The sequence below is a fragment of the Bactrocera neohumeralis genome, chromosome 4 (assembly GCF_024586455.1).
Source record: "Bactrocera neohumeralis isolate Rockhampton chromosome 4, APGP_CSIRO_Bneo_wtdbg2-racon-allhic-juicebox.fasta_v2, whole genome shotgun sequence".
NCBI classification, from domain to species: domain Eukaryota; kingdom Metazoa; phylum Arthropoda; class Insecta; order Diptera; family Tephritidae; genus Bactrocera; species Bactrocera neohumeralis.
Window position 1 is genome coordinate 48,733,771 of NC_065921.1, and position 16,488 is coordinate 48,750,258.

At 36.8% G+C, this 16,488-nt stretch overlaps 1 protein-coding gene across 2 annotated transcripts in view; it reads left to right on the plus strand.

The window, feature by feature from the left end:
• Window positions 1–13,398, plus strand: part of LOC126754517 (kinesin-like protein KIF12) — a 69,124-nt gene extending 55,726 nt beyond the window's left edge. Inside the window, exons 6-10 of one of the 2 annotated variants that reach the window (XM_050466568.1) lie at window positions 9,229–9,465; window positions 9,520–10,129; window positions 10,665–10,779; window positions 10,860–11,083; window positions 11,157–13,398. In XM_050466568.1, coding sequence (XP_050322525.1) covers window positions 9,229–9,465; window positions 9,520–10,129; window positions 10,665–10,779; window positions 10,860–11,083; window positions 11,157–11,169 — 1,199 coding nt within the window. In that variant the 3' untranslated portion in view covers window positions 11,170–13,398. Of the gene's footprint in view, window positions 1–9,228; window positions 9,466–9,519; window positions 10,130–10,299; window positions 10,604–10,664; window positions 10,780–10,859; window positions 11,084–11,156 lie in introns of those variants that run through there. The other variant, XM_050466569.1, reaches the window with a different exon arrangement.
• Window positions 13,399–16,488: the final 3,090 nt, after the last annotated feature.

Here is a 16,488-nt window from a genome sequence, read left to right on the forward strand (position 1 = left end):
TCCAAGCTACCTGGCTGTCTCTGGATCGAAAAACCTCCAACCAGATCGATCAAGTTGCGATAGACGGAAGACACGTCTCAAGTACGTCGACAAACACAAGGAAGGTTCGACGCCGAGAAGCTGCAATCACAACTGGCAGCTGAACAGTTTTTCTACTTGACTTGCACCCCTGCTCTCTGAGAGCACTCGTCAACAACTCGGTATAAGGGAACTGAATGGCAGTGAAAGCATAACACCTGAAGATGTCGAACCCGATTCTCCAATATATGACGATGGAGCAGAAGTTCCATTGCCGACCATAAAAAAGTTTGAAAGCAATTACCCGTCTGAAGAACAACAAAGCGGCGGGGGCCGTTGGATTGCCGGTTGAGCTATTCAAACAAGGTGTCGAAAAACTGATAGGAGCATACCACCTCTTCGTCGATTTTAAAGTTGTTTTTGACAGCACGAAAAGGAGCTGCCTCTATGCCGCTATGTCTGAATTCGGTATCCCCTCAAATCTAATATGGCTGTGTAAATTGACGCTGAGCAGTACCAAAGCTCCGTCAGGATCGGGAAGGACCTCTTCGAGCCGTTCGATACCAAATGATATTTCAGACAGGGCGACTCTCTATCGTGCGACTTCTTCAGTCTACTGCTGGAGAAAATAATTCGAGCTGCAGAACTTAATCGAGAAGGTACAATTTTCTATAAGAGTGAACAGCTGCTGGCGAATGCCGATCATATTGATATCATTGGCCTTAACATTGTGCCGTAAGTTCTGCTTTTTCAGACTGGACAAGGAAGCAAAGCAAATGGGTCTGGCAGTGAACGAGGGCATATAAGAAATATCTCCTGTCATCAAACAAACAGTCGTCGAACTCGCGACTTGGCTCCCAAGTCACTGTTGAAAGTCATAACTTCGAAGTCATAGATAATTTCGTCTTTCTTGGAACCAGCATTAGCACCAACAACGAAGCTCAAAAGAATAACTCTTGCCAACAGGTGCTACTTCGGACAAAGTAGGCAATTGAGAAGTAAAGTCCTCTCTCGACGAACAAAAACCAAACTCATTATTCCCGTCGTGCTATATGGTGCAGAGGCATGGACCAGGGATAAAAGGATGCCCAACTTATTCCAGTGTGAGAGCGCCTCAAAATTAACGTTTTTTATAACAATTTCCATTATGGCCAGATCGGACAAAATAATTACTTTTGGGCATTTAAATTAAAAGAACCAACATTTGTAACGATATGGAGAAACCATTTAGATATTTTTATGGTATGTTAAAAGAAATGAATTTTGAAATTTAAATACCCAATAATATGATTTTAGCATGTTAGTTCTCATTCAATAAATGTTTTTAATCATTATCCATTGAAAATTAATACTATGATGCTTCACATTATAAAACGTTTCAGCAAATACATTCAAATTTCGAAAAGTTATTTAATTTTCATTGCTATACAATTTTTATGAGTGGTCTTGAACGATGTAACAAATCCCTCTGTTTACATATTTTTTTGGTAAGATTTCAATCGGGCCATCGCTCGTTTCCAATTGTTAAACGTAAAAATCTCCTGAACTCGATCAACTGCCAAAGTTCAGGAGGTTTTGAATTTCAATCATATATCTCACACATTGACCGATATTTTCGATCAAAACTCAACTGTACCTATAAGGGTACAAATATTCGGTACTTAAGGGCTTGAACAATTTTTGTTGCATTTGAACAATTTTTGCAAAGTTTTATCACGTTATATTAATTGCTTCTTGATTTCTTGAACTAAACTCTAAAACATTCTTACTCTTAACTCTAAGCCTAAGCCGTCCTCACTGCCGCTGCCGTCGTCGCTGTCGTTGCTATGTTTTGTCAGATGCAGTGTCAGCGAATCCCACGATTACGTCGACTTGCGTGTCGTGTAAGTCATCGCTTGTTTGCGCTATATTTGTACTGCGCCAGCGGATCCCACGGCTACGGTAGCTTGTGAGTATCGTTTTTTGTTGCTTGTCGTTGGATCATAACTCGGGCCGTTGGTCATGGACTGGGGTGGTGTTAATGTTCAGCATTGCCTGAAACGGATGTTAGGCAGACAATGCTGACTTGGTATTTTGGTGGTTTGCGTTTCGAGTTAACTCCTCCTTCCTAAGTGGGAATCGTAGACGATTCTCTCGGTGACCTCTCTTACTAAGACATTCATTGCCTTTTTCGCGGTGTGTTTTTTATATTTGCTTAGAGCAAGTCGCAAGATTACTAGGATAAAGATTGATGCTATCGTTACTATAAAAAGCAATGTTGTTGAGTTGACTTCTCCTCGAAGAGCGCCAATATGGTTGATATTTTCCGCATTCATTTCATGAAGATAGTTCAAACTCAATGTCTCTATATGTCCTAAAAGATTGACTCTTTGAGCCGTTGGAGTGCCAGGAGTACGAGTAGGAGTATGATTTCGATTGTGATACTCGGTCCCATTTACCTTTACTAACTGATCGAAAGTCAAAAGGTAAGTACCGCTGACGGTTCTGCTATCTCCTTTTTCAACCTCTATCGTTGCTGTGGCATTGTTGATAATGACAATGCCGTCATCGATTTCTTTGATGCCCTTATCATAATTGGTAGTAGTTGAACAATTTACTACAGCACCTGTGAATAGTTGCTGACAAAAAGTAGGGGTTGTTTGCTTCTTGCAAAAAGTTGCAAAAGTTGATTTTTCACATTTAACAGCATACGCTTCGTTTCCGCACTCAGCGACGGAATTAGTATCCCCAAAGTGTAGGACTCGTCCTTCGTGAGGCACGGCGAATAAACTATATTTTTTACAAACAATTTGAGGGATTGGATACTTAACTACAAAGTACAAATTATTCTTATTTTGTAAAGCCTTAATGCTAGACATTCCTATTATTTCTATTATACATAGTTATGTTAGTCGAGTGCTCATTGATAATATTATTGATATCACTATTATCTAATATTATTGGGTTCACTAGGTTCAACTTAGCTAGGGCTATTGAGATTGTGATTGATTGCAGTTCGAGGATTATTACTCTATTTCTTGCAAGTATTGTTTCGTAAAGATGACCTGTGTCTATTGCTTCCTTTCTTGTTGAGTTTATAATTGTGTTTATTGTTTGCGTGATTTCAAAGATTTTTTGCTGAATATGCGTATTAATTTTGTACTGTCTGTTATTAGATTCAATGAGCATATCCTGTCTTAGTTGTAGTCTTTGGAAATCGTCAAAGTCAGGGGTGCCGGCGACGACTTTTAGTGCAGTACCTAAAAATTTTAAGCTTCGAGCCTGTCGATGGTGAATGTCAACGGTTCGAAGTAAAGTCTCGATGTATTTTATGTCTGCTTCTACTATTTTCTTCATGTGTGTCATTGGGAAAAGGTCCATAAATCCTGCCGTCTCGTCGTTCAATGTTGCATATAGTGTCAAGTTGGTAAGGTGCGTCAAATAACCGTAATGTTCCCATACTATTGCGTTTCCGTCCAAAATTGGGATGTACTTGGAGTTGGTGTAGTCAGTTAGCTTTTGTGTTAAAGTGGTCGTCAATAGGAATGTCGATATTATCCTGTAATTTAAAATACAAGACTTAACGTAATAAAGTGATTAATTAAGGTGGACGAAGGTTGTCTTTGTGGACCCTCCTCCCCTTTATAAGAACGGTGGTGCCTAGGTCCTGTTCGACTACTTCTTCTGTAAATAGTGTTGAGAGTTTATTGCCTAGCCTTCGATTAACTTTCACTAGGACCTTGTCGCGAACGTTATACGTCACATTCTTACGACCCTTATTATGGTATTCGCGATCACTGACCTGTGCTTTTTCGATACGATTTCGAACTAGTTCCGTAATGTTAGCTGAGCTGGGATGAAGGATGTCTATTGGTTTTTCGTGGGTTATTGAATGAATTGTCTTATTATATTCTATGGTGGCAAGCAAAATCAAGTCAACAGTGTCATCGAGATTTCTTTCTAGTTTTAGACACCTAACTATTTCAGTTAAGGTACTGTGAAAACGCTCCACTTGCCCGTTTGAGATGCTATGCAGTGGAGGGGCGTTGGCGATTTTCACATTGTTGTAATTTAGCAAAGTTGATTTTATAGCATTTGAGTTGAGTGACTTTTCGTTGTCACAGTATATAGTTTTAACGTTTGGAAAAATGTTTATTAGCTGTAGTATGGGTGGTTTTACGTCTATGATGGTTCTAGACGCGATTTTCTGCGCTATAGCAAATTTAGAAAACTTATCGACGCAAGTTAGAAAATATTTCTGGTCTGTGGAGGAAATATCGACGTGTAATATTTCACCAGGATTACATGGAACCGGTGTTGCCGCAATAACATGCTTCTTTGGATGTCTAATGTATTTAGACTTTGAACATATTCGGCAATTTGCTACTACTTCCCTTGCCTTTTTATTCATCTTCGGGAAAAAATAGTCAGCCAAGATCGCAAAATGAAATTACATGTCTGCTTTTTGAACCAAATATTATGAAGGTCTGTTTTGACTGCCTTTCGCTTTCTTGAAGAATTATCTGGTTTTTATAGCAATTTACGGGCTTATCCTCCGTCTCTATAGTGTAGGTCAGTGACTCCTTACTGTGCATGGTGGCGCAGTCGGAGCTGCAAACGTCAGAGGCTGGTGGTCAGTGTAGATATTCAACTGGTTAACACCTTACATGTAGTTCCTCAAAGTGTTAAGAGCCCATACGATCACCAAGAGTTCTCTTTCATTTGTTGCCAAATGCTCTTCTCTATCTCTAAGTGTTCTTGAGATCATGGTAATGGGTTTTTTCTCTTGTGAAAGGACGGCCCCCAAACCCCTTGAGGATGCATCGGTTGTTAAGTCAAATGGTTTAGTGAAGTCGGGATATGCTAACGTGGCATCTTCTGATGCCAGAATTTCTCTAAGTTTATTAAATGCTTCTATACCTTCTGGTGCTAGTTGAATTTTATTTTTTTTTGGACTGTGTGGCACTTACTTTGCCCTTTTCTCCCTTTAGCATATCAGTCAGAGGTTTTGCAAGGCTGGAAAAATCTTTAATGAAACATCGATAGTAGCTAGCCAATCCAAGAAAGGAACGTAGTCCTCGAAGAGTGGTTGGCTGCTCATAACATTTGATTCCATTGACTTTATCGGGGCTTGTTTTCACACCTCCCCTTGAGACAATGTCGAATCAATCAATCACACTCTTTTGTTGACATGGCTACATAATTTCAGTTATTTATTACAATTTTCTTCACAAATTCTGTTTCTAAACACAATGTTTTTGGGAAAATACTACACTGTTTCTTTTTTATTAAACTCTCGAAAATTTGTTTCACAAAATTTTATGATTAGCTCCTTAGTTTTAATTCAAAAGAAATTATAATGTTTTTATTTTAATAAGCACTCTACTTACAATACTCGAAACATGTTTTTTATTATAAACTGCTTTCTGATGAATCCTCGGATCCTTGGAGTCCTTGTAGGATACGTTTTTAAAGATTGTAGCGATTCTCTGTGAGTCCTTGTAGGATACGTTTTTAAAGATTGTAGCGATTTTTTGTGAGTCCTTGGGTCCCTTGAAGTCATTAAAGACACTCCACCGCAAAATACCTTGGTGATTTTTACTTTCTGAAGAATCCTTCGTATCTCCTTTACCCGGTTGGGCGCCAATTATTTTTAGGCACTAGTGCGCTTTATTCAGGCTCGATCAGAACTAAACTCTAAAACATTCTTACTCTTAAGTCTAAGCCTAAGCCGTCGTCGCTGTCGTTGCTATGTTTTGTCAGATGCAGTGTCAGCGAATCCCACGATTACGCCGACTTGCGTGCAGTGTAAGTCGTCGCTTATTTGCGCTATATTTGTGCTGCGCCAGCGGATCCCACGGCTACGGTAGCTTGTGAGTATCGTTTTTTGTTGCTTGTCGTTGGATCATAACTCGGGCCGTTGGTCATGGACTGGGGTGGTGTTAATGTTCAGCATTGCCTGAAACGGATGTTAGGCAGACAATGCTGACTTAGTATTTTGGTGGTTTGCGTTTCGAGTTAACTTGTACAACAGAGTGAAAGAATCAATTGAAATTTAAAATTGTGCTATATGGGAAGTAGGCGTGGCTATTTTCCGATTTCGTTCATTTTCATGCCATAATATAGATATCCCGAGATATGGGATTCCACCCAGAAACCACTCCCATCGTCCAATTTCACATCGGCTCCCATAAAACCATTGTATGGGAAGGCTATTCTTGATTTATTTCGTTTTAGGTAGTTTTAAACAGTACTGTTATAGGGGGGGTGAGCGGGGATATCTTCCAATTTCATCCATTTTCACACTGTCGATAGAAGGTCTTGTAATATTTGTGCTTTGGTTATTGTACGTTTATTGGTTTAGGAGATATGTACATATGTATGTACATTAAACTTATTAAAGGTAGAGGCCACACTCACTTTTCCAAAAAATTTTACCCACAGCTGCCCCTTGATACTGCGATCCCCTGTGCCAAATTAGAGTTTTATATCTTAAGGGATCGTCTCACTGTGCGGAAAAATCACTGAATTTCGCTATTTTTTTAATGTTGAAATTAACTAATCAGTCCGGTTTTTTAATAAAAAAATACATTCGTGACGAATACAAAATGATATTTTATGCTTATTTGATGGGTGTATATTAGTTAAATAAATTGTTGAAATGACACGTAAAGAAAGGTCCTGTACGATGTTCGCGATTGCGACCGCAATTTTGACATAAAACAAAAATTTCAAAAAGATTATTAATCTTTTTTGATAAAATGGTAGCGGTTTGACAAAAAGGATCGAATTTGGCCCTTTTATTCTACAGTTTTTCGCAGAAAAAAATAGGAAGATTTCAAAAACAAAGCTTCCATAGCGCCAAAAAGAAGGGCGTTAAAAATGTTATCTCCAAATTGGACCATTCTGAAAAAAAAAACGCGTTTAAAGATTGGAGTCGCTGCGTTCCCCACTCTGTTCCCTTTCTTTAAGAAACACTTTAGCGACTGAATTAATTTGAACTTCAATTTCAAAATTTGAAAGAATGTTTATTACAGAATATACTATCCGATAATGTAACAGAAAAAAAAATTACGCATATTTCTCTTATCTACGAACTCGTATATCATCAAGATATCCTAATCAGCGTTTGAAAAACTACGCTACTCTCGTAGTATTTCATTTTACTCTTGCTATCGCTCTCACTTTGTTGGGAGTTATTCAATTATTATCTAATTCACTTTATTAATATATTTCTTAAAATATTTGATTTTAGATTTATAAAGTCACATGACGCAACAAGTGCCAAAATGATTTGCATAACATTTTTTTGATTGAATTATTCAATTAATTCAAATATTATGATAGAAAATAGCAAAAAAGAAAAAAAAAACAACAAACACATGCGGGAGCTGTAGCACATGAAAATTTTCATTAGCTCTGCTGTGCTACCGCTTCCAATTTTTTGCTACCGCTACGCCAGAGCATAGCGCAGAATTTAATTTTTTGCTCCCGCTCCAGCTATAGTTTTTTACCTAACAAAACTCGGAGCAGAGTAGAGCACATACTTTACATTGTTATGATAAGGCTATGCTGTGGCTCCAGACAAAGTGAGAGCAGTAGCGATAGCATAGCAATAATTTTAGAAATTTTGCTGCTACGGAGTAGTAAATGAGAACCCTGATCCTAATTATAACCTGAACAGGGTATATTAAGTTTGTCACGAAGTTTGTAACACCAAGAAGGAGACCCTGTAAAGAATAACGTACATATGTATATATAAATGATCAGTATGTTGAGCTGTGTCGATTTAGCCATGTCCGTCTGTCTGTCTGTCTGTCCGTCTGCCTGTCTGTCTGTCCGTCTGTCCGTGTGGAAAACTTTCACATTTCACAATGTATTTTCACAAAAGTTGGCACAGGTTATTTTCTAAAGCAACAATGTAATATCCGAAGTAATTGTTCAGATCGGTTAACTATAGCATATAGCTGCCTTACAAACTGAACAATCGGAATCAAGTTCTTGTATGGGAAACTTCCTCATTTGACGATATATCTTAACGAAATTTGGTATGAGTTATTGTTTATAGAAATAATGTAATATCGGAAGAAATTGTTCAGATCGGCTCACTATAGCATATAGCTGCCATACAAACCGAACAATCGGAATCAAGAGCTTGTATGGAAAACTTTCGCATTTGACGTGGTATCTTCACGAAATTTGGCATGGATTACCGCTTAAGATAACAGTATAATCTCCGAAAAAATTGTTCAGATCGGATGACTATAGCATATGTATAGCTTCCATACAAACTTAACACATGGTTACTAACAGAAATGCACCTGTGAAGGGTATTTAGCTTCGGTGCAACCAAAGTTAACGTTTTTTCTTGTTTTTATTCAAGTTACAGCTTGCACGGACGGGCGGAAAGACAAACGGACAGTCACCCGAATTGCAACTTTTCTCGTCATCCTGATCCTTTATACACTCTTTCCAGAAAGTATCGGGAATTCTTCATTTAAAACTCTCGCTTATATACAGTAGAGGCCCGCTAAGACGGACATGGCCTAATCCGGATTCCACTGTAATCCGGACAGGGTTAAAAACTCAAAATTTCTATTATGTCCCTTGTAATCCGGACCGGCATTCTCTATCCGTATTCTCTAATCCGGATCACATGTTTATTATTCACTACATTCGCTTTTATGCTTTATTGGTTTAAGTTTTTTTTGTTTCATTGGAACATGTTTATTATTTGTTATAATAAACAGTTCTGATATGTCTTTGGTAATCCGGATTTCCTTATATTCCGGATAGGGGCCGGTTTTAATTGATCCGGATTAGCGGGCCTCTACTGTAGAAGGCAGGTAAATTTTTTTCTAGGTTTGTACAACTATCCTTAATTATGATGCCAAAAATTAGCGCGATCTGTCAACAAGTATGTTTACTGCAGCTGTTTATGTCAGTCCACCTCAGCTCTCGCGTCGAATTTGTTTTGATGTCTTCAATTAACACAAAACGGTTTCCCCGGAGCGATTCTTTGAGTTACAAGAATAGCCAGAAGTCACATGGTGTATTTATACATATTACCCTATATCTATCTCGCTTAGTTTCAGGTGATACGTACACCAGTTAGGATGGACTCGTTTGTCCATCCGTGCAAAGCCGGGACGAGCTGCTAGTTGTTTATAAAATAAAGCTTCCAAAGTCGTACGAAGTTTACAAGATAATGTTTTATTTCTGCTCTTCCAGGGATGAGAAACCGCGCTGTTGGATCCCATGCCATGAATGATCACTCGTCCCGATCGCATACCATGCTCACGGTGCATATTATTTCAGAGCAACAAACCGACGGTGGAGTTTTTATTTCAAAGCATGGAAAAATCAACTTTGTAGATCTGGCTGGCAGCGAACTCACCAAGAAAACGCTTAGTGAAGGCAAGACTCTGGAAGAAGCTAATAATATAAACAAAAGTTTGATGGTTTTGGGTAAAATCATTCAATTTCAACTTTGCGACAAGCACTTACCTCTTTTATTTACAGGTTATTGCATTGCATCACTGAGCGACGGCAAAAAAAGATTTGGTCACATTCCCTACCGGGATAGCCAACTAACTAAATTACTCGCTGACAGTTTAGCTGGAAATGGCGTTACGCTCATGATCGCTTGTGTATCTCCAGCGCAATATAATCACGCCGAGACCTTGAACACTTTACGTTATGCGTCAAGAGCCAAACGTATTCGCACGAAACCTGTCATTATGATGGATCCACGTGAGGCACTCATTCTTAGCCTAAAACGTGATATAAACGCTTTAGTAATGGAAAATGATCACCTCAAATCCGCACTCAACTTGCACCATGAATCACTCAAGACTCCGAATGACATACACCAGAATGGAGAATTATTGGAAATGCATCTTGAGCGTGTTGCCACCGGTGGCATGGCAGTACCAAAAGTTGATTTGGAACGATTGGCGGAGCTGGATGGAAATGAACTAGCCGAACTAGTGAAATTATATATGCAAGAGAACGAAGCATTACGACAGGAAAACAATCACCTATTTACAGTGCGCGAAACCATAATCAGGGACCAAGAAATTGTATGTCGCGAGAATGAACGATTGTTAAAAAAGCTTGAGGATGTTAATAAGTGAGTTCGCACTAAATTCATATGTGTATATATCATATAGTATTTATTTAAATATACATGCATACATACTCACACATGTCGGCGCACAAACCTACGTACATATGTACATATCTACAATATATTTTTATTCTATGTCCGTGCTCATTGTTCTTCTTCTCCTCTCGTTTTAGATCGAGATTCGAGATGTCGAGCAATGAGCCGGACATATATTAAACAGCCAGTAAAACAAAAACAATGATGACCCGCACAAAAAAACCTTTAGCATACTCTTATACCATATACATACTATATATTCACAACCATACATATTTACATAATTTTCTAAACCAAAATTGGAATATAACAACGACCATATGTATGTACATCATGTCCTCAAGAGATATGTATTTGTGTTGTGTTTGCTATAAGTAGATGCGTTTGTATATTTTTTGAGCTATTTTTTAGTTTATTAGAAATAAACTAATTAAAAAAACATTTGGAAATATTAATAATTTTCGTGACAAAGATGAATTTACTGATTATCACTCCTATCAAGGGTTTGTGTGCGTTCACCTCTAATACCCGCGCGTTCCGCAATAACGGCCGACTCTGGGAATGGCACAGCAAGATCCGAGATTTGGACAAATCCTCACGATGTACCTATCCATCAGGTTAGAATCAATTTCAAAACTGTTTTAAATGCATATTGTATATTAATATCAAAATAAAATCGTGTTTTTCATGAATAAAGCGCTCTACTGAAATGGAAGGCAGGATATCGGAGAATAAAGATAAGCGCTCTGATGAGGATCAACGTATAATCGATCAACAACGCATTGCAAAAAATATTATGTTAATGGCCAGTTCATTTCCGAAAAAGCCTGATGAGATAAACAAAGAAGGATACCAAACTGAAGAATGGAAAATGTTACTAAACGACAGACCGAAAACACCCCAAGCAGATTATATGCCGGAGTAAGCTACTCGTTAATTCACCTTTTGTAGCAACCTAATTAATAATTTTCTGGATCGTATTTCTCTATTGCAGCATGCTTATGTGAACAAATGCACATGACAGTTAATGCCGATATACTATATATGGATGTGATACATAGATTTGGTGTACAAAACATCGTCTATTAAGTACAAAATGAAAATACCTGAAAATACTTAAAAGCTAAATATATACATATATGTTCATATGTATGTACATATATATAGATATCTATCTATATTACAAGGTGCGTTCCAAAGTAAACAGGCCTTTTTGAATCTAGCGCCCCCTGGTGGGCCGCCATCTATATGTGCGTTAGAATCTGCTATCTTTATCGATTGTCCAGAGAGAATTTCATAACATTTCATCAATTAGAAATGAAGTTATTGCGTTTTAAGTGTCATTATGTTTGTGTTATCGGTGCGAAAATGAGCTTCGAACAAAGGCCAACATTCAATTTTGTTTTAAAATTGGCGAAATTTTTATCGAAACGTTTCAACTGATGAAACACGTTTATAGCGATGATTGCCTTTCCCGTAACAGAGTGGTTTCAACGTTTTCAAAGTGGTCATGAAGACATAAATGACGATCAACATGTAGGCCAATCAAAATTCGAGATCACCGGAAATTCCATCGAAACTGTGCGTGCATTCATCAAAAATCAGCCGAAATCATCATTGAAATTTATGGAAATGGAATTGAACATCTCCAAAACATCAATTTATCACATTTTGACCGAACATTTGGGCTTACGAAAGGTGTGTGCACGGTTTGTTCCGCGCACCGCACAAATTGACTGACGACCAAAAATTGCTCAGAATAAAACATTCGAAGGACGATTATTTGACCAAAAATCACATTTTAGCCATAAACCTCTCCCCGTATTCACCTGATATGGCACCGTGCGACTTTTTCCTTTTCGGAAGAATGCATTTGCCCATGAAAGGAAGGCGTTATGCAGACGTAGAAGCCATTCAAAAGGCTTGCACCGGAATACTGGCGGCCATACCGGCCAACGAGCTAAAACACTCGTTCGACATGCTTTTGGACTGTGCAAAAAGCTCTATTGAAGCAGAAGGAGACTATTTTGAACAAAATAAATTGATTTTTCCGAAAAAACTATTTGTTATTTTTTTTTTTAAGTCCTGTGTGCTTTCGAACGCTCCTTGTATATTTAAGATGGGAACAATCTGATATTTGTAAGAACGGAAATTCACATATAGTACACATACGAAAACTAGCTTTATGCTTATAAATCTGACTATTTTCAAGTGTTTGAAAAGTTAAAAACATATTTACTGAGCTGTACAGAAAGCATGTAAAGAGTACACTGGATTTTGGAATTAAATTTCAACTTAAAGTGTATTGGGTCGTTCACTAAGTAATTTGAATTTTAGAGCAATTAAAATACATATTTATATTGTGTAAATCATTTTATGAAATTATATATTCTCCATGAATTTATATATTCATCAACGATTTGCATAGATCAAGGATTTATTTAATCCACATCGGTTTCAAGAGACCTTCCAGGACGTTGTACATCCTCAAGTTCGAAATTTCCGGAACGAAATTGTGCAAATCAATTTCGTCCGTCCGTTATTACAGCCTTTTACGAAAGCCTTACTTAAACTGCAATTTTCCCTTTTTGACAGTAAAACAATAAAGTATGCCAAAAATGGTTTTTTCGATTTTTCATCTTCAATAGGGCACCAAAGAAAACTTTTATATTAGCCATTCAATTATATAACGGTAAAGCGAGTTTGTGAAGTTGGCTGGGCAAAAATTCAATGAAAGCATCATCAAACGAAATTATTTAGTGAACGACCCAATAATTGTAGTTATTGTTTATATTTTCAGACAATGGTATTTTCAATCAGAAAAACCAAACTCAAAATATGTAACTATATATATATATATATATGTATATATATTTCGAAATAATCAATTAAATGTAATTGTTTTTGTTGAAAAGTCATTTGAACTTCGAGTGTGTGTATGTTGCAAATTGAATGCCCTCATTACACCCAAACGTACCACGTGCATGTAGGATCATGGTAATTTTAAGTTTTTCAATCTGCAAAGAACTTTGCTGATTGTGATGGCTGCACATAGGATGGTTTTGGTAATGGATCATACGATTCTCTTTCCGTTCACCCCTCCAAGCATAAGTGTCCTAGCTGGTGCATCCAGAATAAATGCTGTACATTTTATTATAAGTTTTGCTTTCATAAGAGAATCAATTTTTGAGAAGATCGTTCAAAAATAAATCTAAAATATTAGTAAGCTCTTCATATTCCCACAGTCTCTCATTCCATAATGGGTATAATCTCTAGCTGCTAACGAGACAGTTGGAGCATCGTTCGGCGTACGTTTTAGCGTTCTGATATCTTTTGGTAGGGCTTCAATTTTATCGCTTAATAAGTTTAATAATTTATTAGCATGCACATTGGACACATTTCTCTGTACAAACCATGCAGCTAAATGTTTATTGAAATCAATAACGGCGCCATCCGACGAGTTCTCACTTTCATCACAAATATACAAGGGTATTGTGGAATCCAAAACAGAATTGCTTAGCTGTCAGAAGTGCAAACCAATTCTGATTTTTAATGGTGTCACAGAATCTGTTTGGATTTTCGTCTTTTCGAACATACGCAAAACCAATATTCGAATCAGCAATCCTATTAAAGTTTTTAATGAGCTCCGAATTAAAGAAATATTTTAAGAGATAACTTTTATTGAATGAATATAGACGCATTTGGGTGTTAAATTACGTTTATTACGTTTTGCAAATCTAATATCTTTAAATATCCGGATTTTTTTTTAACTCAGTAATTTAGACATTTTGTGTTTTATACTTATGTTTTCCCTTATAGAAATAAAGATAAATTAATTCATAATAATAAAATAACCTGATTTCTTAACTTACATTTAAAATCTGTGAGCGACTACATTCTTGCATTGTTTCTGATAGCAAAACCAATAAAATTCGTTTCCGTGATACCCAAAGGCGATACAAATTCTGTTTCGAATATCAAACAAATAATATCTGAATTCATGACACCTAATTTTCGTGTTCTGAGTCTTCGTTATCCAACAAGGAATTTAAACTATTTTGTGATTCAGACACAACCTCATGTTCCATAAATTCACTCTGGGTACTTACAGAACTTACAGCCGCACCGTTCCATAGATGCTCAAAATGTCGGTGCTGCTGCGCACAACACTTTTCTTCTTTTTTGCCGCAGACATTAAATAAGTAGATAACACTGGTAAACACTGTTTTTGTCACATGAACTTTGTTATAATTTTTATTTACGTTGGTGTACCCTCATTGAAAATATATAACAGTTTTGTTTCTATCACATCGAGTTTTCTTGTGACAGCTACATATTCATTTCTGATCTAATATACGTTTCGTTGTTTATGTACATAACTGCATTTAGTCGACTGTGTAACTATTGTGTTTGCTAAATTACATTTTATTTACATTAGTTAGATCGTAAAGAGCCTTATCACACACGGCAACTTTTGTTGCGGCAACTCTTAGTTTATAGGCGAGGGGGCGACGAGGAGAGGAGAATCGCGCCGAGTTTCCAGTGTTCAGCAACTCGCTTTGTGTTCTTATTCGTAACAGTTCGCTGCGACGTTTTTCGGCATTCGTGTTCTTTCTTTCGTAGTACATAGTTGCATTTGCGTATATTTTTTTGAAATTAATATTTTGAATATATATAAAAAATTTAATTTCATCTTTTGGTAAGTAATTTGCAAATATGTATACAAATATACATAATATAATATAAATATTTTAGTAAATGGAGTATGACGAAAAAATCTAATTAATTAAAGATATTGTGAAATGTATAGAGGAAGCCATACAAATTGATTCAGACGATAGTAAAAAGGGTGATATATGTTTGTTTTAATAAATAAAATGTATTTCTTAATTGACAGAGCTAATTAATATATGTGATAGAGTGGCCCAAATACCTATAAGGAAAAAGAAACGACAATGGGTTAAAGTAAAGTGAAAGGGAATGAGAAAAAAACTCGAGCAGAGTTGCGCAACACAAGTTGCTCGTGTGAAGGTAATGGGCGACAGCAAAAGAGAATCGCCCGAGAATTAGCAACTAAAGTTGCCGCATGTAATCGCAAACAAATATGCCACGAAAGTGTTTGAACAACCCGGACAATTTTTGTTATGTGTGTGGAGAATTAACTTTTACATCTCAGCGTCGAAATTTCACATCACTAATTGAACAGTGCTCTTTAGACTATTTTGGTTTTCCTGTGAGGAATTAAGACAAATCCTGGGTTCCACATAAATGTTGTGTAACGTGTGTGAGGCTCCTTTTAGGTTGGGCTAAACAAAAACCTAGACATTTGTCATTTGCTATACCAATGATTTGGACGGAACCAAAGGATCATGTAAGTTATTGTTATTTTTGTTTGACTCAAACAAAAGGTATTACTACCAAATCCAAACACAATCCAATATCCACACTTGTCGTCGGCCAAGAGACCCATCCTACATAGTGCCAAACTGTCTGTGCCGATGCCTCCAAATCGATCAAAAAGTGAGAATTCTAGTCCGGAATTTGTTCTCAGTCAGCATAATAAGGTATCTTAAGATAGTGACTCAAGTTATGAATCGTCAACTTCAAAACAACCGCATTTATTGACACAAAGTGATTTAAACGATTTAGTACGTGATTTAAATCTATCTAAAAAACAGGCTGAGCTTTTTTCTAGATTAAACGAGTAGAATTTCCTTTTCGTTGTACAAAGATTTCTTATTTTCGATAATAAAACCTTACTTTTCTGAAGGAGGTGATGTAGTCTATTGTAATAACGTTCTTGTTGTGATGAATTTATTAAATTTCGAATATGATCCAAGTCACTGGCGACTGTTTATTGACTCTTCAAAAACTAGTTTGAAAACAGTATTACTGCATAACGGAAACAAACTTCCTTCAGTGCGAAAATATGAGATTTATGCTTGAAAAAATTTAATACAGTAAACACGCTTGGAAAATGTGTGGTGATTTTAAAGTCATTGCACTTTTACTTGGACTAAAGCTTGGTTATACGAAATTATGATGTTTTATTTGTGAATGGGACAGTAGAGACAGAAAAAGTCACTATACAAAGAAAGTGTGGCTCAAGCGTGAATCACTAACTCCAGACCATAAAAATGTTAAAAATTATCCTCTAATGAACCCTGATGACATACTTTTACTCTTTTATCTAAAAGAAAAATTCCCTAAGCTCAGCCAGGCGAAAATCAAAGAGTGAATATTTGTAGGCCCACAAATACGGCAATTGATGAAGGATAAGAGCTTTGAAGAAAAACTGAATGATCACGAAAAACTCGCCTGGAAAT